Here is a 26313-nt window from a genome sequence, read left to right on the forward strand (position 1 = left end):
CAAGGGAAAGAGGAGGCAATCTTCCAGATTTAATAGAATGAATCTTTACAACCGTTCTCTCTCTATCAAGCACAACTGATGTTTGTAAAACTAATATAACCAAGTGGTTTTACAATATTGAAAACTGAAGAAAAAAAATTACACTCGTGGATTATTATCTGTTTTTTTCTGCCAACATTTTTGTGAAAGGAGTGCAGTGCAGTTACCACAGGACTTGAGAGCGATCATATTTAAGTGCTAAGCTCTATTCATTTTTACATTGCATCCTTGTGTGTTCAGGGAGGGTCCAAGTCTGGGTGCTTTTCCCTCATTGTTTGGTCCCTAAGGGAGACATGATTGACAAGTCCATCCATTCAATGGCTACTGAAAAGAAGCGAGAAGAAATAACGTAAAAAATAATCAAAAGGGAAAAACCAAAAACCAAACCCTGCAAACAGACAAAGCAGTGCTAAAGACAGAGGTTGGAGGTCAGTGAAAGGGGTGTGTCCATCTTGTCTGTCTGGGGGAACACTGCTGCATCAGTCTGTCCGTCCTTTCTAGGCTCCCGTTTCACTTGAGGAGAGCCTTGATGGCATCGGTCTCGGCTGCTTCGAAGGCGCTCTGGCCGTCTGGTCCTTTCCGCTCCTTGTCGGCTCCCTGGGATAGAGACAGACATGGCAGGGAGACATTATGATCTGAGTGGCGCATCAAGGGCCTCAACCTCAGTGTGAACTCACTCTCTCAAAGTGAACTACAGGCCAAGGTTAGAATCAGTGTTCACCCTGCACCCCCATCCCTCCTCCAGCTCTCTACCCAAGGCCACAGGTTCAGCCCTTCAGTACTGCTCTGAGTATGGGCCAACCTGCCTTTCCCACTCAACCCACTCTGTGATGATGTAGAGTCTCCCACCCTCTCCAAGCGCATTCCAAAAGGACTGGCATGAGCAAGGCACTGCACAGAATCACTGATTAAGTAATCACCTAGCATTCCAAACTGCTACTCATTATAGGTTCAAGATTAGCAAATATGTGCAGTGCCTTGCTCTGGCAGATTCCCTCTAACCCAATGTTTCCCTTCCTCTCTCACACACATCCCTCAACTACGTTTTAGAAAAAGACAGTGAAGGTGATTGAGGGTGAAGGGAATGCAGCAAGGGTTGTAAATAACTGACTGAGGGGACTAGACTCACTAGAAGACTAGCCAACGACTGGTGGCTACCAGACCAACGACAACAACTTTAATGGAAAACTGTAGCCTCGCCAACTTTAGCCTCTTAGCGGGGGCTTACGGAGCCCGGGCAGAGAACACGCCATTGTTGAGTGGAAAAGCCGAGCGGCCTGACCCACTTTGAGTGCCAGGCAGAAAGAGAGAGAGAGTGTGTGTATGTATGTGTGTATGTATGTATCAGAGCAAGAGGGTAATTGTGTGTGTTTATGAGAGAGGTTGTGTGTGTGGTGCCAAAAGGGGCAGCGGAGCGGAGCAAGGGCTACAGGGATTAAACAGGACTGGTGGATACCTTCTTAAATAGGCATCTCTAATTGGGGAAAAAGCTACATTTGAGAGTTTATATGCATCTAGCCACACAGTTAACAATGTTCTGATGCAACTTTATGAAAAGTAACTAAATACGTACACTACCGTTCAAAAGTTTGGGGTCATTTAGAAATGTCCTTGTTTTCCATAAAAACATACATGAAATTAGTTTGAATAGGAAATGTAGTAAAATGCATAGGAAATGTAGTCATTGACAAGGTTAGAAATAATGATTTTTAATTGAAATAATAATTGTGTCCTTCAAACTTTGCTTTCGTCAAAGAATCCTCCATTTGCAGCAATTACAGCCTTGCAGACCTTTGTCATTGTAGTTGTAAATTTGTTGACGTAATCTGAAGTGATTTCATCCGATGCTTCCTGAAGCACCTCCCACAAGTTGGATTGGCTTGATGGGCACTTCTTACGTACCATACGGTCAAGCTGCTCCCACAACAGCTCAATATGATTGAGATCCGGTGACTGTGCTGGCCACTCCATTATAGACAGAATACCAGCTGACTGCTTCTTCCCTAAATAGTTATTGCATAGTTTGGAGCTGTGCTTTGGGTCATTGTCCTGTTGTAGGAGGAAATTGGATCCAATCAAGCGCTGTCCACAGGGTATGGCATGGCGTTGCAAAATGGAGTGCTAGCCTTCCTTCTTCAAGATCCCTTTTACCCTGTACAAATCTCCCACTTTACCACCACCAAAGCACCCACAGACCATCACATTGCCTCCACCATGCTTGACAGATGGCATCAAGCACTCCTCCAGTATCTTTTCATTTGGTCTGTGTCTCACAAATGTTCTTCTTTGTGATCCAAACACCTCAAACTTCAAATTGTCTGTCCATAACACTTTTTTCCAATCTTCCTCTGGCCAGTGTGTGTTCATTTGCCCATCTTAATCTTTTCTTTTTATTGGCCAGTCTGAGATATGGCTTTTTCTTTGCAACTCTGCCTAGAAGGTCAGCATCCCGGAGTCGCCTTTTCACTGTTGACGTTGAGACTGGTGTTTTGCGGGTACTATTTAATGAAGCTGCCAGTTGAGGACCTGTGAGGTGTCTGTTTCTCAAACTAGACACTAATGTATTTGTCCTCTTGCTCAGTTGTGCACCGGGGCATCTTTCTATTCTGGTTAGAGCCAGTTTGCACTGTTCTGTGAAGGGAGTAGTACGAGATCTTCAGTTTCTTGGCAATTTCTCGCATGGAATAGCCTTCATTTTCTCAGAACAAGAATAGACTGACCAGTTTCAGAAGAAAGTTATTTGTTTCTGGCCATTTTGAGCCTGTAATCGAACCCACAATTGCTGATGCTCCAGATACTCAACTAGTCTCAAGAAGGCCAGTTTTATTGCTTCTTTCAAATCAGCACAAAAGTTTTCAGATGTGCTAATATAATTGCAAAAGGGTTTTCTAATGATCAATTAGCCTTTTAAAATGATAAACTTGGATTAGCAAACACAACGTGCCATTGGAACACAGGACTGATGGTTGCTGATAATGGGCCTCTGTACGCCTATGTAGATACAGTGGGGAAAAAAAGTATTTAGTCAGCCACCAATTGTGCAAGTTCTCCCACTTAAAAAGATGAGAGGCCTGTAATTTTCATCATAGGTACACGTCAACTATGACAGACAAATTGAGAAGAAAAAAAATCCAGAAAATCACATTGTAGGATTTTTAATGAATTTTTTGCAAATTATGGTGGAAAATAAGTATTTGGTCACCTACAAACAAGCAAGAATTCTGGCTCTCACAGACCTGTAACTTCTTCTTTAAGAGGCTCCTCTGTCCTCCACTCGTTACCTGTATTAATGGCACCTGTTTGAACTTGTTATCAGTATAAAAGACACCTGTCCACAACCTCAAACAGTCACACTCCAAACTCCACTATGGCCAAGACCAAAGAGCTGTCAAAGGACACCAGAAACAAAATTGTAGACCTGCACCAGGCTGGGAAGACTGAATCTGCAATAGGTAAGCAGCTTGGTTTGAAGAAATCAACTGTGGGAGCAATTATTAGGAAATGGAAGACATACAAGACCACTGATAATCTCCCTCAATCTGGGGCTCCACGCAAGATCTCACCCCGTGGGGTCAAAATGATCACAAGAACGGTGAGCAAAAATCCCAGAACCACACGGGGGGACCTAGTGAATGACCTGCAGAGAGCTGGGACCAAAGTAACAAAGCCTACCATCAGTAACACACTACGCCGCCAGGGACTCAAATCCTGCAGTGGCAGACGTGTCCCCCTGCTTAAGCTAGTACATGTCCAGGCCCGTCTGAAGTTTGCTAGAGTGCATTTGGATGATCCAGAAGAGGATTGGGAGAATGTCATATGGTCAGATGAAACCAAAATAGAACTTTTTGGTAAAAACTCAACTCGTCGTGTTTGGAGGACAAAGAATGCTGAGTTGCATCCAAAGAACACCATACCTACTGTGAAGCATGGGGGTGGAAACATCATGCTTTGGGGCTGTTTTTCTGCAAAGGGACCAGGACGACTGATCCGTGTAAAGGAAAGAATGAATGGGGCCATGTATCGTGAGATTTTGAGTGAAAACCTCCTTCCATCAGCAAGGGCATTGAAGATGAAACGTGGCTGGGTCTTCCAGCATGACAACGACCCGAAACACACAGCCAGGGCAACTAAGGAGTGGCTCCGTAAGAAGCATCTCAAGGTCCTGGAGTGGCCTAGCCAGTCTCCAGACCTGAAACCAATAGAAAGGGAGGGAGCTGAAAGTCCGTATTGCCCAGCGACAGCCCCAAAACCTGAAGGATCTGGAGAAGGTCTGTATGGAGGAGTGGGCCAAAAGACCTGCTGCAGTTTGTGCAAACCTGGTCAAGACCTACAGGAAACGTATGATCTCTGTAATTGCAAACAAAGGTTTCTGTACCAAATATTAAGTTCTGCTTTTCTGATGTATCAAATACTTATGTCATGCAATGAAATGCAAATTAATTACTTAAAAATCATACAATGTGATTTTCTGGATTTTTGTTTTAGATTTCGTCTCTCACAGTTGAAGTGTACTTATGATAAAAATTACAGACCTCTACATGCTTTGTAAGTAGGAAAACCTGCAAAATCGGCAGTGTATCAAATACTTGTTCTCCCCACTGTAATTAGTTAAATAAAGTCCACCTGTGTGCAATCTGTGTCACATGATCTCTATATATTCTCAATTGGTAGAGCATGGCGCTTGTAACGCCAGGGTAGTGGGTTCGATCCCCGGGACCACCCATACGTAAAAATGTATGCACACATGACTGTAAGTCGCTTTGGATAAAAGCGTCTGCTAAATGGCATATTATTATATATATATATATATATATATATATATATATATATATATATATATATATATATATATATATATATATATATATATATATATACACACACACACACACACACACACACCTGTTCTGAAAGGCCCCATAGTCTGTAACATCACTAAGCAAGGGGCACCACCAAGCAAGCGGCACCATGAAGACCAAGGAGCTCTCCAAACAGGTCAGGGACAAAGTTGTGGAGAAGTACAGATCAGGGTTGGGTTATAAAAAAAGATCAGAAACTTTGAACATCCCACGGAGGACCATTAAATCCATTATTAAAAAATTGAAAGAATATGGCACCACAACAAACCTGCCAAGAGAGGGCCAGCCACCAAAACTCACGGACCAGGCAAGGAGGGCATTAAATCAGAGGCAACAAAGAGACCAAAGATAACCCTGAAGGAACTGCAAAGCTCCACAGCGGAGATTGGAGTATCTGTCCATAGGACCACTTTAAGCCGTACACTCCACAGAGCTGGGCTTTACGAAATAGCCATTGCTTAAAGAAAAAAATAAGCAAACACGTTTGGTGTTCACCAAAAGACATATGGGAGTACTCTGGTCAGATGAGACAAAAATTGAGCTTTTTGGCCATCAAGGAAAACGCTATGTCTGGTGCAAACCCAACACCACTCATCACCCCAAGAACACCATCCCCACAGTGAAGCATGGTGGTGGCAGCATCATGCTGTGGGTATGTTTTTCATCGGCAGGGACTGCGAAACTGGTCAGAATTGAAGGAATGATGGATGGCGCTAAATACAGGGAAATTATTGAGGGAAACCTATTTCAGTCTTCCAGAGATTTGAGACTGGGACAGAGGTTTACCTTGCAACAGGACAATGACCCTAAGCATACTGCTAAAGCAACACTTGAGTGGTTTAAGGGGAAACATTTAATTGTCTTGGAATGGCCTAGTCAAAGCCCAGACCTCAAAAATCTGTGGTATGACTTAAAGATTGCTGTACACCAGCGGAACACCCAGTGGCTAGATGTGCCAAGCTTATAGAGACATACCACAAGAGACTTGCAGCTGTAATTGCTGCAAAAGGTGGCTCTACAAAGTATTGACTTTGGGGGGGTGAATAGTTATGCACGCTCAAGGTCTATTTTTTTGTCTTATTTCTTGTTTAAAATGTTTTGCATCTTCAAAGTGGTAGGCATGTTGTGTAAATCAAATGATACAACCCCCCCCCCCCCAAAAAAAAAAAAATCAATTTTAATTCCAGATTGTAAGGGAACCAAATAGGAAAAATGCCAAGGGGGTGAATACACAAAAAATTTATGCACGCATGACTGTAAGTCGCTTTGGATAAAAGCGTCTGCTAAATGGCATATTATTATTATTATTATTATATACTTTCGCAAGCCACTGTATAGGAGCCTTCCAGTGTCATATAATGAGCATTCCCTGACTCATATAACTGGAGCTAGCTAGCTGTATCGTCCCGTGAAGACCAACTCGTTTTGTCGTATACCGACACCGCTTCTCAGTCTCCCTGGACTCTACTGAGAGTGGGGGGGAAGAAAGCCTCCTCCTCCCCGTCCCTCAAGTCTACAGTTGTTACTCGGCCAAGGTGTCCATTAATTCTTCATTATGCCATTATTGAGTGGAAAGGAGAGACTGCCCATGCATAATCTATCAGGCCCTCACACCTCCTCCCCTCAGGACTGGTTATAAAATGTGACGCTTACAGGAGCCCATTGACAAGCGCCGCGGGCCATTCACAGGGCATATTTTACGTCGCCTTGAACGAGGGAGGAGAGGAAAGAAGGAGCGCGAGATCAATATCTGTATGGGGATGGAGCAATAGACTGCTGCTGGCTGCACTGTGCTCAAAGAAGTGGGAGAAGAGAGAACGGCTGTTTGACCAGAACACGAGCAGGGTGCTGATTGCTGAAACAGGACAAGGGGGGATTCTGTACTGTAAGACAACAGTGAGGGTAAGGTGAAATGCTGTGCTGTAAGACAGAGGGTAAAGGGAAATGCTGTACTATAACAGTTACTTTTAACATTTAGTGGGGGAAAATAGTATTTAGTCAGCCACCAATTGTGCAAGTTCTCCCACTTAAAAAGATGAGAGAGGCCTGTAATTTTCATCATAGGTACACGTCAACTATGACAGACAAAATGAGAAGAAAAAAAATCCAGAAAATCACATTGTAGGATTTGTAATGAATTTATTTGCAAATTATGGTGGAAAATAAGTATTTGGTCAATAACAAAAGTTTCTCAATACTTTGTTATATACCCTTTGTTGGCAATGACACAGGTCAAACGTTTTCTGTAAGTCTTCACAAGGTTTTCACACACTGTTGCTGGTATTTTGGCCCATTCCTCCATGCAATTGGAATTCCCGCCAAAGATTCCCGCCAAAGATTTTCTATGGGGTTGAGATCTGGAGACTGGCTAGGCCACTCCAGGACCTTGAAATTCTTCTTACGAAGCCACTCCTTCGTTTCCCGGGCGGTGTGTTTGGGATCATTGTCATGCTGAAAGACCCAGCCACGTTTCATCTTCAATGCCCTTGCTGATGGAAGGTTTTCATTCAAAATCTCACGATACATGGCCCCATTCATTCTTTCCTTTACACGGATCAGTCGTCCTGGTCCCTTTGCAGAAAAACAGCCCCAAAGCATGATGTTTCCACCCCCATGCTTCACAGTAGGTATGGTGTTCTTTGGATGCAACTCAGCATTCTTTGTCCTCCAAACACGACGAGTTGAGTTTTTACCAAAAAGTTATATTTTGGTTTCATCTGACCATATGACATTCTCCCAATCCTCTTCTGGATCATCCAAATGCACTCTAGCAAACTTCACACGGGCCTGGACATGTACTGGCTTAAGCAGGGGGACACGTCTGGCACTGCAGGATTTGAGTTCCTGGCGGCGTAGTGTGTTACTGATGGTAGGCTTTGTTACTTTGGTCCCAGCTCTCTGCAGGTCATTCACTAGGTCCCCCCCGTGTGGTTCTGGGATTTTTGCTCACCGTTCTTGTGATCATTTTGCCCCCACGGGGTGAGATCTTGCGTGGAGCCCCAGATCGAGGGAGATTATCAGTGGTCTTGTAAGTCTTCCATTTCCTAATAATTGCTCCCACAAGCTGCTTACCTATTGCAGATCCAGTCTTCCCAGCCTGGTGCAGGTCTACAATTTTGTTTCTGGTGTCCTTTGACAGCTCGTTGGTCTTGGCCATAGTGGAGTTTGGAGTGTGACTGTTTGAGGTTGTGGACAGGTGTATTTTATACTGATAACAAGTTCAAACAGGTGCCATTAATACAGGTAACGAGTGGAGGACAGAGGAGCCTCTTAAAGAAGAAGTTACAGGTCCGTGAGAGCCAGAAATCTTGCTTGTTTGTAGGTGACCCAATACTTATTTTCCACCATAATTTGCAAAAAATTCATTAAAAATCCTACAATGTGATTTTCTGGATTTTTTTTCTTCTCAATTTGTCTGTCATAGTTGACGTGTACCTATGATGAAAATTACAGGCCTCTCATCTTTTTAAGTGGGAGAACTTGCACAATTGGTGGCTGACTAAATACTTTTTTCCCCACTGTATGTCATTTAGCATGTGCACTTTACCAGAGTGACTTACAGTAGTGAGTACATTTTCATACTGGTCCCCCGTGGGAATTGTACCCACCACCCTGGCGTTACAAGCGCCATGCTCTACCAACTGAGCTACACGGGACCACTGTAAGACTGGAAAAGGTAGTACTATATACAGTACCAGTTGACACCTACTCATTCAAGGATTTTTCTTTATATTTAATGAAAAAAATTACATTGTAGAATAATAGTGAAGCCATCAAAACTATGAAATCACACATGGAATCATGTAGTAACCAAAAAAGTGTTAAATCAAAATATATTTGAGATTCTTCAAATAACCACCCTTTGCCTTGACAGCTTTGCACACTCTTGGCATTCTCTCAACCAGCTTCACCTGGAATGCTTTTCCAACAGTCTTGAAGGAGTTCCCACATATGCTGAGCACTTGTTTATTAAATATTTACTAATAGTGGTCCTCTGTAGCTCAGCTGGTAGAGCACGGCGCTTGTAACGCCAAGGTAGTGGGTTCGATCCCCGGGACCACCCATACACAAAAAAAAATAATTATGCACGCATGACTGTAAGTCGCTTTGGATAAAAGCGTCTGCTAAATGGCATATTATATTATTATATTATAAATAAACTAAATATGCATATGCTGACCTGGCCGTCCGACTCATCCCAAACCATCTCAAATTGGGTTGAGGACGGGGGATTGTGGAGACCAGGTCATCTGAACAGCACACCATCACTCTCCTTCTTGGTAAAATAGCCCTTACACAGCCTAGAGGTGTGTTGGGTCATTGTCCTGTTGAAAAACAAATGATAGTCCCACTAGGCCCAAACCAGATGGGATGGCATATCGCTGCAGAATGCTGTTGTAGCCATGCTGGTTAAGTGTGCCTTGAATTCTAAATAAATCACAGTGTCACCAGCAAAGCACCCCCACACCATAACACCTCCTCTTCCAAGCTTTACGGTGGGAACTACACATGCGGAGATCATCCGTTCACCCACACCAAGTCTCACAAAGACACAGCGGTTTGAAACAAAAAGGACACATTTCCACCGGTCTAATGTCCATTGCTCGTGTTTCTTGGCCCAAGCAGGTCTCTTCTTTATTGGTGTCCTTTAGTAGTGGTTTCTTTGCAGCAATTCGACCATGAAGGCCTGATTCACACAGTCCCCTCTGAACAGTTGATGTTGAGATGTGTCTGTGACTTGAACTCTGTGAAGCATTTATTTGGGCTGCAATTCCTAAGGCTGGTAACTCTAATGAACTTATCCTCAGCAGCAGAGGAAACTCTGGGTCTTCCATTCCTGTGGTGATCCACATGAGAGCCAGTTTCATCATAGCGCTTGATGGTTTTTGCGACTGCACTTGAAGAAACTTTCAGAAGTTCTTTGCTTATTTGAGCTGTTCTTGCCATAATATGGACTTGGTCTTTTACCAAATAGGGCTATATTCTGTATACCCCCTCTATCTTGTCACAAAACAACTGATTGGCTCAAACGCATTAAGGAAATACATTCCACAAATTAGCTTTTAAGGCGGCACACCTGTTAATTGAAATGCATTCCAGGTGACTACCTCATGAAGCTGGTTGAGAGAATGCCAGGTGTGTGCAAAGCTGTCATCAAGGCAAAGGGTGGCTATTTGAAGAATCTCAAATATAACATAATTTTGATTTGTTTAACACTTTTTTGGTTATTACATGATTCCATATGTGTTATTTAATAGTTTTGATGTCTTCACTATTATTCTACAATGTAAAATGTTTTTAAAATAAAGAAAAACCCTTGAATGAGTAGGTGTGTCCAAACTTGACTGGTAGTGTATACACACACACACACACACACACACACACACACACAGTTGTCCACAACAGCAACAACCCACTTTCGGCATCTATTGCCGAGCACATGAAAAAAGTATCTTGGCTAGTTAGGCCCAAAAGTGAAACATGGGGAGAGAAGCTTAAGAGTATCGTTGAACCCCCCGACACAGTCTGAGCATATCTTAACACTTCTCCCCATCTTCCTCCCTCCTAGCTAGAAGCATGCCGATAGTGGTGCTCAGGGGGCTACATTTAGACAGGGAGGAAATGGTAGTCTGCACAATTCTACTAAGTAATTTCCTGTTACCCAGCCCACCCTACATCCAAGTGACAAATCCATTACGACACATTCTTCACTCTGCGATGCCCATACACAATCACTCTCCCTGGCTTGCCTAGCACACAGTGTAGACTGGGGCCTGATCAGGAGGATGTAACGTTACAGAACGTTTTTCTGTAGATAGAAACGTATGACGTAGAACAGATGATTGTCAGATAGAAATAGAATGAGTAGAGACACGATTCCCTATTCTATCTGCAACGTTTCACAGAACGTTCAGAACGTTTCACATCACTGAATACACCCCAGGTGCAATGCAGCTAGAAGGCTAAATAAGGCTAGCCTGAATAATATCATACTCCTGACCCAATGGCCGTGGTCTACAGTCCACTGTTAATAGTGGGAGCTGTTTAGGGAGATAGGGAGGGCTTCTCAGTGTTGATTCATAATTAACAAGCCTTGTGTTCTTCTGTAGCCGTCTCTGGCCTGTAGTGAAGTCAGCAACTCTTCCCCCTCCCCCAGCCTGCCGTCTGGTTAGGGTCAAACACAGGCCTTCGTCAGCTCCCATGACGCTCCAGGGCACACTTCGAAAACGATCAAGTATTTTGTCCAGAATTAATACTTGAGTTATCATGAATCATACATTATTCTGGTAGTAGTGGACTACCGATACAGTATCCAATTACTCTGCATGTTTCTTAAAGCTGAATAAACAAGCGGACATGAATCAATGAGTAGACATTCAAGCGCTGGCCTGCGGTTGCTCTTCATGTGTAATAACAGTGTGGGTAAAGAGAGAGCCAGAGAGAAAGTGCTTCAGAGCTCCAGTCCTGCTGGTGATGCTGGTGCTTCTGGCTGAAATGAGCCATCGGGCTGCTGTGGCGTGGAGCACCGACTCATATCTCCTCGCACTCCGCGTCAGGCCTAATCCTGGCTGGCGGCGACCCGGGCCTGCTTTCGCCTGATGACAGACCCCACCTTCTTATATCTGCCTGAGGGGGGTTTCAATTGCTGACGCGCGGCGCCGAGACTGTCCCCTCCTTATGAGGTGATCTGGTTACATCCATTTCATATCTCGGTCTCTGCATGCATCGTGACTGTACCCCCTCCCTAAGATGTGTCCCCTCAAATCAAATTGTATTTGTCACATACGCCGAATACAACAGGTGTAGACCTTAGCGTAAAATGCTTCCTTACAACCCCTTAACCAACAATGCAGTTAAGAAAATATTTACTAAATAAACTAAAGTAAAAAACTAAATAAAAAAGTAATAAAATAACAATGAGGCTATATACTGGGGGTACCGGTACAGAGTCAATGTGCGGGGGTACAGGTTAGTCGAGGTAATTTGTAGATGTAGGTAGGGGTAAAGTGACTATGCATAGATAAACAGTGAGTAGCAGCAGTGTAAAAACAAAAGGGGGGGGGGGGGTAATCAATGCAAATAGTCCCGGTGGCCATTTAATTAATTGTTCAGCAGTCTTATGTTAAGGAGACTTTTGGACCTAGACTTGGCGCTCCAGTACCGCTTGCCGTGCGGTAGCAGAGAGAACAGTCTTTGACAATACCTAGTATGTAGATCCTGGATGGCAGGAAGCTTGGCCCAAGTGATGTACTGTGTCGTACGCGCTACCCTCTGTTGCGCCTTACGGTCGGAGGCTGAGCAGTTAATATAATAATAATAATAATAATAATAATAATAAGCCATTTAGCAGACGCTTTTATCCAAAGCGACTTACAGTCATGCGTGCATACATTTTTGTGTATGGGTGGTCCCGGGGATCGAACCCACTACCTTGGCTTTACAAGCGCCGTGCTCTACCAGCTGAGCTACAGAGGACCCAGGCGGTGATGCAACCGGTCAGGATGCTCTTGATGGTGCAGCTGTAGAATTTTGAGGATCTGGGGACCCATGCCAAGTCTCCTGAGGGGGAAAATGAATTGTTGTGCCCTCTTCACGACTTTCTTGGTGTGTTTGGACCATGATAGTTTGTTGGTGATGTGGACACCAAGGAACTTGAAACTCACGTCCCGCTCAACTAAAGCCCCGAATGGGGGCGTGTTCGGCCCTCCTTTTCTTGTAGTCCACAATCATCTCCTTTGTCTTGCTCACGTTGAGGGAGAGGTTGTCCTGGCACCACACGGCCAGGTCTCTGACCTCCTCCCTATAGGCTGTCTCATCGTTGTCGGTGATCAGGCCTACCACCTTTGTGTCGTCAGCAAACTTGATGGTGTTGGAGTCGTGCTTGGCCACGCAGTCGTGGGTGAACAGTGAGTACAGGAGGGGACTAAGCACGCACCCCTGAGGAGCCCCGTGTTTAGGATCAGCGTGGCAGATGTGTTGCCTACCCTTACCACCTGGGGGCTTCCCGTCAGGAAGTCCAGGATCCAGTTGCAGAGGGAGGTGTTTATTCCCAGGGTCCTTAGCTTAGTGATGAGCTTTGTGGGCACTATGGTGTTGAACACTGAGCTGTAGTCAATGAACAGCATTCTCACATAGGTGTTCCTTTTGTCCAGGTGGGAAAGGGCAGTGTGGAGTGCGATTGAGATTGCATCAGCTGTGGATCTGTTGGGGCGGTATCCGAATTGGAGTGGGTCTAGGGTTTCCAGGATGATGGTGTTGATGTGAGCCATGACTAGCCTTTCAAAGCACTTCATGGCTACCGACATGAGTGCTACGGGGCGGTAGTCATTTAGGCAGGTTACCTTCGCTTTCTTGGGCACAGGGACTATGGTGTTCTGCTTGAAACATGTCGATATTACAGACTCGGCCAGGCAGAGGTTGAAAATGTCAGTGAAGACAGTTGGTCCGCGCATGCTCTGAGTACACGTCCTGGTAATCAGTCGGGCCCCGCGGCCTTGTGAATGTTGACCTGTTTAAAGGTCTTGCTCACATCGGCTACTGAGAGCGTGATCACACAGTCGTCCGGACCAGCTGTTGATCTCATGAATGCTTCAGTGTTGCTTGCCTCGAAGCAAGCATAAATGGCATTTAGCCCATCTGGTAGGCTTGTGTCACTGGGCAGCTCGCGGCTGGGTTTCCCTTTGTAGTCCGTAATAGTTTGCAAACCCTGCCACATCCGACGAGTGTCAGAGCCGGTGTAGTAGGATTCAATCTTAGTCCTGTATTGACGCTTTGCCTGTTTGATGGCATAGTGAGATTTCTTATAAGCGTCCAGATTAGTCTCCCGCTCCTTCAAAGCGGCAGCTCTAGCCTTTAGCTCGGTGCAGATGTTACCTGTAAACCATGGCTTCTGGTTGGGATATGTACGTACGGTCACTGTGGGGAAGATGTCGTTGATGCACTTATTGAGCAAGTCACTGGTACTTCCTGCTTTAGTTTTTGCTTGTAAGCGGGAATCAGGAGGATAGAATTATGGTCAGATTTGCCAAATGAGGGTGAGCTTTGTATGAGTCTCTGTGTGTGGAGTAGAGGTGGTCTATAGTTCTTTTTTCCTTCTGGTTACACATGTGACACCTGCACATGTGACATGCTGGCAGAAATTAGGTAAAACGGATGCAAGTTTGCCTGCATTAAAGTCCCCGGCCACTAGGAGCGCCGCTTCTGGATGAGCATTTTCTTGTTTGCTTAAGGCCTTATACAGCTCATTGAGTGCGGTCTTAGTGCCAGTGTCAGTTTGTGGTGGTAAATAAACAGCTACGAAAGATATAGATAGATGTTCTTGGTAGATCGTGTGGTCTACAGCTTATCATGAGGTATGCTTTCATTTACCCTGCCTCATTTAGCCTGGCTGGGAGAAGACCGATGCTTACTCACTGGAAATATTAGCCTGTTGGTTTCCATTCTCTCACACACACCGTCAGAAACAAGAAAACACAAACTCAATCCATCCACACACAAATGCTGAGCGGCACACCAAGACACACTCACTCAATACACCCATGTCCACCCACAGATCACACGTTTTATGAAAGCAGTTTGACATGTCGGAGCTCCCCAGATACAGAGACCAGGGACATAAAAAAAAGCACAATCACAGGAGGTAACGAAATAAATGTTCATATTGTGCTTCTACCCTTTGTGCTGTGCAGCTACGAATGAGGGAGAGAGGGTTACATCCATTTCACAGCAGTTTGGCGCGTTTTCAGAGGGAGGTAGGGAGAGAGAGTGAGAGAAAGAGAGAGGCAGAGAGGGAAGTGATATGAGACTCCACAGAGCTTACTATTAGAGAACTGAGACATCTGTAATTTCTATGTGGCTGCACCACAGGTACCTCACTGAGCTGGCATTCCACGATCACAGATAGCAGCTGGGAAAGCGCCAGCTGAATGAAAACTAATACCACACACAGTGAGTGAGTGACTCTACTCCACAAGGCAGTGCCCAAATCATATTCTGTATGTACACAGTTCTGCCTGAAACAAATATGGCCTAAATCACTGCTCTATGACTTGACTGTGATAGTAGTGACTGTGTACTATGAGTAAGTTTTTTAATAATTTGACAAAGATCACCTATCAAAGCATAGATAATCTATCTGCTCTTATGAATCCAAAATGGCAGCATTACAGAACTGTAAAAGCAGCTCCTTGGTGTCCAGGAAGAGAGTTGGCACTGCACCACCACTCCCCTCACTACAGCAGTTGGTGAATGCCAGGACAGAGGAGGTGTCACATTCAGCCACTGGATCATCATCACCTCAGTGTTGTCCAGAGCTGAGCGAGGTGTGTGTATATATAGAGCTGGGGCTAGCAAGTGGGAGGGTTACAAATAAACAACAGCAGTGTTGTGTGATGATGTCTGGGGACATTCCAGCTCCCTCCACACAGAACAGAACAGAGGGTTTGGGCAGGCATGGCCAGATAGTTACTGAACATTGAGCCTTTATTGCATTCTTTTGTCATACAGGAGTTACCTCATCAGCAGTTACACGTCACACAGAACTTCGAACACAGCAATGGCACTGACCAGTGTAAAGACAGCTCTGTGCATGCGTGTGCGCACGCGGTGAGGCATTACCTTTTCTAACAGGATCTTGACGCAGGAGAGGTGACCCTCGTACGTGGCAGAGAGCAGCGGAGTGATACCATGTTTGTCTGGGGCCTGTGGGAGACCAAAGAAAGAGAGTGAACGAAAGGAGAGAGCGGGTTTGTGTGTGGATGGGTGTCATACATCAGCAGACCACAGGGTCGTCCCTGCCTCCAACACAAGGGCACATCACATCACTCTCATTATCAGAGGAAATAACTCAGAGAGAGAGGGAGCACTTTTATTTCTCTCCTTATCATGTCAATGAATTACTGAGAGGAAATCTACTCTGCCACTGTATTTATCTCCCCTGTTTCAGGAGCTCTGGCTAGGGCCCCTTATCTGAAGGGACTGGGAGGGAGACAGGGACTCTTGTTAGTGAAACCAGATTAGAGAGAAAGCAAAATGGTGAAGTTGGAGTGAATGAGAAGTGTGGTGGTGATCAGACCATGAGGCGGATAATGGAGGTTGGGAGAGGACATGGCTCTACAGACTGTGTGCAGTGAGAGTTAGGCCTAGTTAACGAGCTCTCCAAATTCACCACAGGTACATTAAGGTCAGAACTTCCTGTTCTAGCAAGTGTCGCCTGAACGGTCAACACGTGTCTGTGTGAAACTAACTATAACGTCTTGGGTCAGTGAGAGGCCAGTGACACCCATAAGCACGTTCAGGCTTGTGTGGCAATATTGAGGGCCTGAGGGGATTGAGACCAAAGTATAGCTTTGAATAAGGTTACGAAATTTCTAATATTATTATTAAGAACAGTTGCACACCGAGGCTACCTAAAAAGATACAAGAACAAAACGGTACAATACAATCTTCTTCCCTAACTTGTAAATGCCACAACCATCACTACTCTACTCCATTGGTGGCGCAGTGGTCTAAGGCACTGCATCGCAGTGCTAGCTGTGCCACTAGAGATCCTGGTTCGAATCCAGGCTCTGTCGTAGCCGGCCGCGACCGGGAGACCCATGGGGCGGCGCACAATTGGCCAGCGTTGTCCAGGGTAGGGGAGGGAATGTCTGGCAGGGATGTAGCTCAGTTGGCAGAGCATGGCATTTGCAACGCCAGGGTTGTGGGTTCGATTCCAGTATAAAAAATAAAAATGTATGCACTCACTAACTGTAAGTCGCTCTGGATAAGAGCGTCCGCTAAATTACTTAAATGTAAAAGCAGATCGATTCCCTGCAGTGTGGTAATGGGATGAGGCTCGGGAGCATTCTGACAGAGTATGTGGTCTGGCCAGTTAGACTGTGCTGCTCTCTGCACACTGAGGGAATAGATTGGGAGATGGCTTCAGGAGAATGACAGGTCCCTCATAACGGAGGAATCCCATTGGTCCAAACATAGACCTGCACCACTCTCCACGTCTGAACAACACTAGCTGAGTCTACAGTAGTTAAGTCATGTCAGTCTCAGTCGTTCCTACAGTATGTGATTGACTATAGTAGAAGCATTGTATGAGTGGAATCAGAATAAGGGAGTGTTGTTCTCTCTGGTACCATTAGGTCTATTCAATAAGCAAATTAATGCAAACACAGAAGGGAAAATACATCATTCCTTCCTTCTTATCCTTGGTCATCAGTAATAACTGATCTGTCTAACGTGAGCAGATAGGTGAAAGTGAGGCCTACCACCATAGCCTTCTTCCATATCAGTAATAATCAAATGAAGAGAGGAATGACTGATATTAGAATACTGCTGTTAAATACTAACTGTGTAACAGCAGTAGGCCTATATTAACAGCAGTATTCTAATAACTGTATTACAGCAGTAGGCCTATATTAACAGCAGTATTCTAATAACTGTATTACAGCAGTAGGCCTATATTGATAGCAGTATTCTAATAACTGTATTACAGCAGTAGGCCTATATTGATAGCAGTATTCTAATAACTGTATTACAGCAGTAGGCCTATATTGATAGCAGTATTCTAATAACTGTATTACAGCAGTAGGCCTATATTAACAGCAGTATTCTAATAACTGTATTACAGCAGTAGGCCTATATTGATAGCAGTATTCTAATAACTGTATAACAATAGTAGGCCTATATTGATTGCAGTATTCCCACTAGCAGCTCTTACGTTGACATCTGCTCCCTTGGAGAGGAGGAACTCCAGCATCTCAGCCTGGCCACAGTCAGCAGCGTAGTGCAGGGGCTTCCTGCCTCCCTCCAGGGTTCTGTTCACATCCTCATCCTAAAAACACAAGGTTAAGATACCATCATCACCTACACAACTTCCCCTCCTGTATCAAGACTTGGTCACCAGCTTGCTAAAAAGGAACAAACACTTATTTCACACAGTTAATACAATCGCATATAATGGAAATCCCCCTCCTCTTAGTTCAAAACACACACACAGAGACAGCGTTGTCAGTGCCATGTCATACCATAGCACCTTTATTTTTAGCTGGCTCTGTGGCCTGAGGAAAGAGAGGACTGAAATGTATTCACCTGCTAAGCATCCTGCTATGCATCAGAAACCCACCCTGTTAGCTTTGAATGACTTTCTATGGTACCTGGCTAGCTACAGGACAAAGAGGGGGAATACAGAAATGGATTCCCAGACAGTAGCTCTATAGGTCACCTATACTTTAGCTAGGACCTACGCTGTACCCATGAACATGAAGCAGTACCTACTCTGAGCTTGTGTGTGAATGAGACATATCTTATTATAGGAAGCAAGAGTGTGATGGAGTGACACTGGTGCTGGGGTTGACAGAGGGCATGGCTATCCTTCGTCTCTGTGTTGGTCACCAGCAGATCTGATAAGACTCAGATTTTTCACTTTAAAGCGTATGCCAAACAAACAAAAAATTGATTTCAAAGTTTAACAAAATCATACAGCTCTATGCACAATGACTACTTTGAACAATTTACACAGTGAATATAATAAACCAATAAAAAAAGATTTAAAATGCAAAGTTCTGTAACAGAATTACGGTAAAATCTCCCTCAGCTTTGTTCAGTTACCAAACTTTGTTTTTGCATAGTTCTTCCAGTAAATGTGATTTTGTAAAATGTTCTGCAGAAATAGTTAAAAGCAGGAAAGTCCTTGTGCATAGAGTTATGGTTTGTTAAACTTTGAAATCAATGTTTTTTGTTTGGTACACATTTTAAAGTGAAAATTCGAACCCTCCGCATAATTCCATTACTGCGGAACTGCCCTAAGGCAACAAGCCTATCAGGGGATGAGTCAGGGTCTGGGCTAGTCTTTAGCTGTGCCGGCTGGGCGTGATAATCAATCTGGCTCAGAAACGGTCACAGCCAGGCTTTGGGTAATGCTACCACCACTCACCTGCTCTCAAAAGCTTAGACTAGACAGCACAGTGATCCAATGGATGCCCTTGCTGCAATTTATTGGATTCCTGAAGCTTGATAGGTCTCCATAGCTCTGGTAAATGTAGCTTATGGTCCATCCATGTGTTGTAATCACAGTTTACATGGCCCTCTCTACTCTCCTGTGAGTTAGGCTAATGTAGCCTGGTGAGAAGGGTTCCTATTGGTTAAACTGGAGACAGCAGTTGCAGACACTAGTTGCCCTTCTTGCAGTTCAAATATGAATACTATGAATGACATAAGCATAACTGCTTTCCACCACAGTGATATGTGTAGTCAAACTGCTCGCGTCACTAGCTGTATGACTGGCTATATATGCACCAATCACCCACAGAGCCCCACCGGTCCTCCAGGAGCTGGATGATATGGTGCCAATTTAAATGGTTTCATTAGGGTTGAGGGGTAAGGGAAAACACAGTGGATCGCAGTCTGTAATATCCACATGTGCAGTAATCCATCTCCGCAATTTAATAGCCCAGATCTGAAACATTTCCATCCTATTGCAATTTAATTGTAATCTGGGATTATTGGGCTGGGTTTACACAGGCAGCCCAATTCTGATCTTTTGGTCAATTACTGGCAAAACATCTGATCTGATTGGTCAAAAGACAAATTAGTGGCAAAAGATCAGAAGAATTGGGTTGCCTGTGTAAACGCAGCCTTGGAGATCAATATGAGTAATGCAGCACCTCAGTGCATTAGTAATGTTATTGCTTGCCAAAATCAGTAAATTTTTTGAACTAGCCGTACCTCCTCTGACTTTGATTAGACTCAATTACCAAAAGCTGAAAGGAAAGCACAGCCTAAATACTGACCACCCTAATGGTTAGGGCTAGGCTATTTCACAGAAGTTAGCTAATCAACTGGTAGGTCTATAAAGATTAGATTGTCTAGCTCCTAGCCTACTGTAGAAACAAAATGCATAAAAGGCATGTTGCTTTCACACAGGAGTTCTGCAGGCCTAACGATTCATCAGTGTGGTAAGGCTTTGAACAAGAGTTAGCCTCCTGAGTTATTTTAAGGTGTTCAACCTACACCAGACTGGCTAAACCTTAAACCACAAGCTGTGTTTCAGTATAATTTCCCCTTACTTTACAAATAGATCCAATGCTTAGATACCTTCCTGATGTACTGTGCATTCGGAAAGTATTCAGACACTTTCTCCACATTTTGTTTTGTTACAGCCTTATTCTAAAATGGATTACATTAATTTTGTATCAATCTACACACAATACCCCATAATGACAAAGCGAAAACAGGGTTAGAAATGTTTGCAAATTAATTAAAAATAAAAACAGAAATACCTTATTTACATTAGTATTCAGACCTTTTGCTATGAGACTCAATTGAGCTCAAGTGCATCATGTTTCTATTGATTGGACATTATTTGGAAAGGCACACACACACCTGTCTATATACAGTGCCTTGCAAAAGTATTCATCCCCCTTGGCATTCTTCCTATTTTGTTGCATTACATCATGTAATTAAAATTTATTTTTATTTGGATTTCATGTAATGGACATACACAAAATAGTCCAAATTGGTGAAGTGAAAAAAAAATTACGTGTTTCAAAAAAATTATACAAAATAAATCACGGAAAAGCTGTGCGTGCATATGTATTCACCCCTTTTGCTATGAAGCTCCTAAATAAGATCTGGTGCAACCAATTACCTTCAGAAGTCACATAGTTAAATAAAGTCCACCTGTGTGCAAGCTAAGTGTCACATGATCTCATACACACACAAGTTCTGAAAGGCCCCAGAGTCTGCAACACCACTAAGCAAGCGGCACCACCAAGCAAGCAGCACCATGAAGACCAAGGAGCTCTCCAAACAGGTCAGGGACAAAGTTGTGGAGAAGTACAGATCAGGGTTCTTTCTGAATCTTTGAACATCCAATGGAGCACCATTAAATCCATTATTTAAAAAATAGAAAGAATATGGCACCACAACAATCCTGCCAAGAGAGGGCCGCCCACCAAAACTCACAGGCAAGGAGGGCATTAATCAGGGCGGCAGGTAGCTTAGTGGTTAAGAGCATAGTGCCAGTAACCGAAAGGTCGCTGGTTCTAATCCCCGAGCCGACTAGGTGAAAAATCTGTCGATGTGCCCTTGAGCAAGGCACTTAACCCTAATTGCTCCTGTAAGTCGCTCTGGATAAGAGCGTCTGCTAAATGACAAAAAAAAAAAAAAATCAAAAAAAATCAAAGAGGCAACAAAGAGACCAAAGATAACCCTGAAGGAGCTGCAAAGCTCCACAGCGGAGATTGGAGTATCTGTCCATAGGACCACTTTAAGCCGTACACTCCACAGAGCTGGGCTTTACGGAAGAGTGGCCAGAAAAACGTCATTGCTTAAAGAAAAAATATATATACACAACACGTTTGGTGTTTACCAAAAGCCATGTGGGAGACTCCCCAAACATGGAAGAAGGTACTCTGGTCAGATGAGACTAAAATTGAGCTTTTTGGCCATCAAGGAAAACGTTGTGTCTGGCGCAAACCCAACACCTCTCATCACCCCGAGAACACCATCCCCACAGTGAAGCATGGTGGTGGCAGCATCATGCTGTGGGGATGTTTTTCCATCGGCAGGGACTGGGAACCTGGTCAGAATTGAAGGAATGATGGATGGCGCTATATACACAGGGAAATTCTTGAGGGAAACCTGTTTCAGTCTTCCAGAGATTTGACACTGGGACGGAGGTTCACCTTCCAGCAGGATAATGACCCTAAGCATAAAGCAACACTCGAGTGGTTTAAGGGGAAACATTTAAATGTTTTTTGAAATGGCCTAGTCAAAGCCCAGACCTCAATCCAATGGAGAATCTGTGGTATGACTTTAGGATTGCTGTACACCAGCGGAACCCATCCAACTTGAAGGAGCTGGAGCAGTTTTGCCTTGAAGAATGGGCAAAAATCCCAGTGGCTAGATGTGCCAAGCTTATAGAGCCATACCCCAAGAGACTTGCAGCTGTAATTGCTGCAAAAGGTGGCTCTACAAAGTATTGACTTTGGGGGGGGGGGGGGGTGAATAGTTACGCACGCTCAAGTTCTATTTTTTTCACACACAAAAATATTTTGCATCTTCAAAGTGGTAGGCATGTTGTGTAAATCAAATGATACAACCCCCCCCCCAAAAAAAATCAAATTTTAATTCCAGGTTGTAAGGCAACAAAATAGGAAAAATGCCCAGGGGGGTGAATACTTTTGCAAGCCACCGTAAAAGGTCCCACAGTTGACAGTGCATGTCAGAGCATAAACCAAGCCATGAGGTCGAAGGAACGGTCCGTAGAGCACAGAGACAGGTTTTTGTCGAGGCACAGATCTGGGGAAGGGTACCAAAAAATGTCTGCAGCATTTAAGGTCCCCAAGAACACAGTGGCCACCATCATTCTTAAATGGAATACGTTTGGAACCACCAAGACTTTTCCTAGAGCCACTCCTCAGTAAAAGGCACAACAGCCCTAAAGGACTCTCAGACCATGAGAAACAAGATTCTCTGGTCTGATGAAACCAAGATTGAACTCTTTGGCCTGAATGCCAAACGTCACGTCTGAAGGAAACCTGGCTCCATCCCTACGGTGAAGCATGGTGGTGGCAGCATGCTGTGGGGATGTTTTTCAGCGGTAGGGACTGGGAACGGTAATGCCGAATGCATTACCGGGGGCAAACTACCCGCCCTCCAAGACACATACAGCACCCGATGTCACAGGAAGGCCAAAAAGATCATCAAGGACATCAACCACCCGAGCCACTGCCTGTTCACCCCGCTATCATCCATAAAGCGAGGTCAGTACAGGTGCATCAAAGCTGGGACCGAGAGAATGAAAAACAGCTTCTATCTCAAGGCCATCACTGTTAAATAGCCATCACTAGCACATTAGAGGCTGCTGCTGCCTATTGAAATCACCGGCAACATTAAGAAATGGAACACTAGTCACTTTAATAATGTTTACATATCTTGCACTACTCATCTCATTTGTACATACTGCATTCTATAATATTATTCTGTATCTTAGTCCATGCCGCTCTGTCATTGCTTGTCCATATATATGTATATATTCTTAAATCCCATTCATTACTTTTTTGTGTTAGATATTACTGTACTGTCGGAGCTAGAAACACAAGCATTTCGCTACACCCGCTATAACATCTGCTAAACACGTGTATGTGAGAAATACAATTTGATTTGACTAGTCAGGATCAAGGCAAAGATGAAATGAGCAAAGTGCAGAGAGATCCTTGATGAAAACTTGCTCCAGAGTCCTCAGGACCTCAGACTGGGGCGAAGGTTCACTTTCCAACAGGACAACGACCCTAAGCACACAGCCAAGACAACGCAGGAGTGGCTTCGGGAAAAGTCTATGAATGTCCTTGAGTGGCCTATCCAGAGCTCGGACTTGAACCCGATCGAACATCTCTGGAGAGGCATGAAAATAGTTGTGCAGTGACGCTCCCCATCCAACCCGACAGAGCTAGGAGAGGATCTGCAGAGAAGAAACACCCCAAATACAGGTGTGCCAAGAAGACTCAAGGCTGTAGTTGCTGCCAAAGGTGCTTCAACAAAGTACTGAGTAAAGGGTCTGAATACTTATGTAAATGAAAAAATTATCTTCGGAGATGTCTAAAAAAAAACGGTTTTGCTTTGTCATTATGGGGTATTTTGTGTAGATTGATGAGAAAAAAATGTGTCATCCATTTTCGATTAAGGCTGTAACGTAACAATGTGGAAAAAGTCAAGGGGTCTGAATACTTTCCGAATGCAGTGTACGCACCTGGAATGTAGGCCTACAGAGAATGCAACATTGGTGATCAAATCCATTTCAAGAAGACCCCTTCAAAACGACTGACATCATTGAAGTATTCTTCAAATATGATTTATTCAAGTTTCAGAGCCTATTTAAATGTCTAGAATTGGACCAAAATGTTAAAACGTGACTAAAGATGACCAGTTTACAGACCAATAGCTAATGTGTCACTGCTCTAAAAATGGCATAGGTGTGGCTTGAAAATGTGTGAGTCTCAGTGTGGAGGCTGAATGATAACATAACCATTCAAACAGTTTCCCTGAACATTCTCATTCAACGCAGAGAGCAAACAAGTAGTTTGCCCCGTGTAGTTCAGAGGGTAGAGCACGGCGCGTGCAACGCCAGGGTTGTGGGTTCGATTCCCACGGGGGGGCAGTATGAAAAATAACAAGTATGCACTCACTAAGTCGCTCTGGATAAGAGCGTCTGCTAAATGACTAAAATGTAAAATAGGCCTACTTCATGTTAGCAAGCAGTCTACCTAACGTTAGCTAGCTAGCCATCTAGATAGATCTGCCTTGCAACAATGTTCTGAGAAATCCGCACACTTAACACTAGCTGTCACAACACGGGCGTGTTGATTTGGCTATAACTACTTACAGACTGCTTGCTAAAAACCAACCATGACTGATTCTCAAGCAGGAGCCAACTATCTAGCTAAATAAGTAGCTAGGTACTTGGCCATATATATGCTTGTCTGCAGAAAGTCATTCATTAGGCAATAGCAAACAGAAACACATCGATACACAGTGATTGAATCAGATTACAACAAGCTGTTGCACAGTGGGGATGCAACGTAGATAGCTAGCCATTTCTGTGTAGTATGGTAACGTTAGTTTGCTTGAGCTAGCTATCCAACACATCTACCCAATCTCGCGATTGTTTTACAAACGTTTGTAAAAGCAAACCTTCTAGCTAGCTAACTAACTACAGTGAGTTGGTGATAGTTAGGTGAACGGATAGTTAACTAATGTGTGCATGCGATGCTAGCTATGAAAGTTAGCTACCTAGCTAGCTAACCTTGCAAAGCCATGGCTAGCTAACGTTTGCTAGCTATACAGACAAAACATAGCTAGCTAATGTTAACTAGCTAGCGCACTTAGCTGGCTGATTTGCGAGTAAGTTAGCTACAGTATATCGTACCTTCATTAGGGTCTTAACCTCGTCCAGGTCTCCATTTTTCAAGGCCCACATCAATTCTTTATCCCCCATTTTATTGTGTTCAACAGTTCACTGCGGCTTCCCTGTTGAAAAAGGCAGCTGTCAAAGCAATGCTAACGTTAGCTGGCTGGATATCAAACTTCTCTCAAGGCAAGCAATGCTTGACAGATCTCTCGGTGGTCAAGGGAAAGGCGGCTATAACATTTGCAGCGTTACAGGAATTAAATAATTTGCTAAATTGAACACCTGGTACTTCTAGATTGCAGGCAATTGTTAAAAAATAAAGTTTCAAAGAAAGGACAGCAGAGGAGGGGTCCGCCTTTCTCTCATGAATCGTTTCCGATGCCGCATACCCGGAAGTTAACCTTTCCTTTCCACTAGATAACAGAGCCACAAAGTCAAACTTGGCTAGATCTGAACAATCAATTTTTTTAAATTAAAATGTAGGGTTAGGCATAATGTTCGCAGTGTGGTTAAGGTTAGGTTTAAAATCACACTTTAAGAAGATAAATCCAGGCTCTGTCGTAGCCGGCCGCGACCAGGAGACCCATGGGGCGGCGCACAATTGGCCCAGCGTCGTCCAGGGTAGGGGAGGGAATTGCCAGCAGGGATGTAGCTCAGTTGGTAGAGCATGGCGTTTGCAACGCCAGGGTTGTGGGTTCGATTCCCACGGGGGGCCAGTATGAAACAAAAAAAAGTATTAATAATGTATGCACTCACTAACTGTAAGTCGCTCTGGATAAGAGCGTCTGCTAAATGACTAAAATGTAAATGTTATGTAAATAAATTGTAGAAAGGGGCGGGGTTTATGACTGTGTGGCTGTGGTAATTAGTGACGACCCGAGAACGCAGATCTTCTTCTTCTTCGTGTGATTTTCCGGCGGATGAGACGCTTTTTTTGAGTTTTGCAGCCTTTCTCAGTTCGGAATGTGAATTCCACATTTGTGAGCCCCAAAAATATATGGAAATGTGAACGGGAAACATTTTTTTTGCACCACCCACTAACCCTTGCACCTATAAAATCAAAACACCCCCTTATCCCACAACTTGTCTCTAACCGTTCCTACTCCTGGCCACTAGCTTGGAAGGACAGGACTCCTTCTTTCAACATCTCCTTTAACTTTTATGCAGTAAAATCTTTCACTCCCAATAACTTCCCAGCTATCAATGAGGAATCGGCCCAGAAGAGGCCCTCTTCTTCTGGGCCGATTCCTCATTGATAGCTGGGAAGTTATTGGGAGTGAAAGATTTTACTGCATAAAAGTTAAAGGAGATGTTGAAAGAACTGAGAAAGGCTGCAAAACTCAAAAAAAGCGTCTCATCCGCCGGAAAATCACACGAAGAAGAAGAAGATCTGCGTTCTCGGGTCGTCACTAATTACCACAGCCACACAGTCATAAACCCCGCCCCTTTCTACAATTTATTTACATAACTGATTGAAACAGGCCGGAATCGGGTGTCGGACTCGGCCCGGAA

At 44.1% G+C, this 26313-nt stretch overlaps 1 protein-coding gene across 1 annotated transcript; it reads right to left on the reverse strand.

The window, feature by feature from the left end:
• LOC311129843 (myotrophin) lies at positions 1–25193 on the reverse strand. Its single transcript, XM_084162338.1, has 4 exons — positions 24820–25193; positions 17611–17724; positions 15516–15599; positions 1–636 (listed from the first exon to the last, which is right to left on the reverse strand). Exons 1-4 carry the CDS (start codon positions 24886–24888, stop codon positions 550–552), a joined length of 354 nt encoding a protein of 117 aa, XP_084018464.1. The 5' UTR covers positions 24889–25193; the 3' UTR covers positions 1–549.
• Between the last annotated feature and the right edge of the window lie 1120 nt (positions 25194–26313).

Source organism: Coregonus lavaretus (genome assembly GCF_964263955.1).
Source record: "Coregonus lavaretus genome assembly, chromosome: 5".
NCBI classification, from domain to species: domain Eukaryota; kingdom Metazoa; phylum Chordata; class Actinopteri; order Salmoniformes; family Salmonidae; genus Coregonus; species Coregonus lavaretus.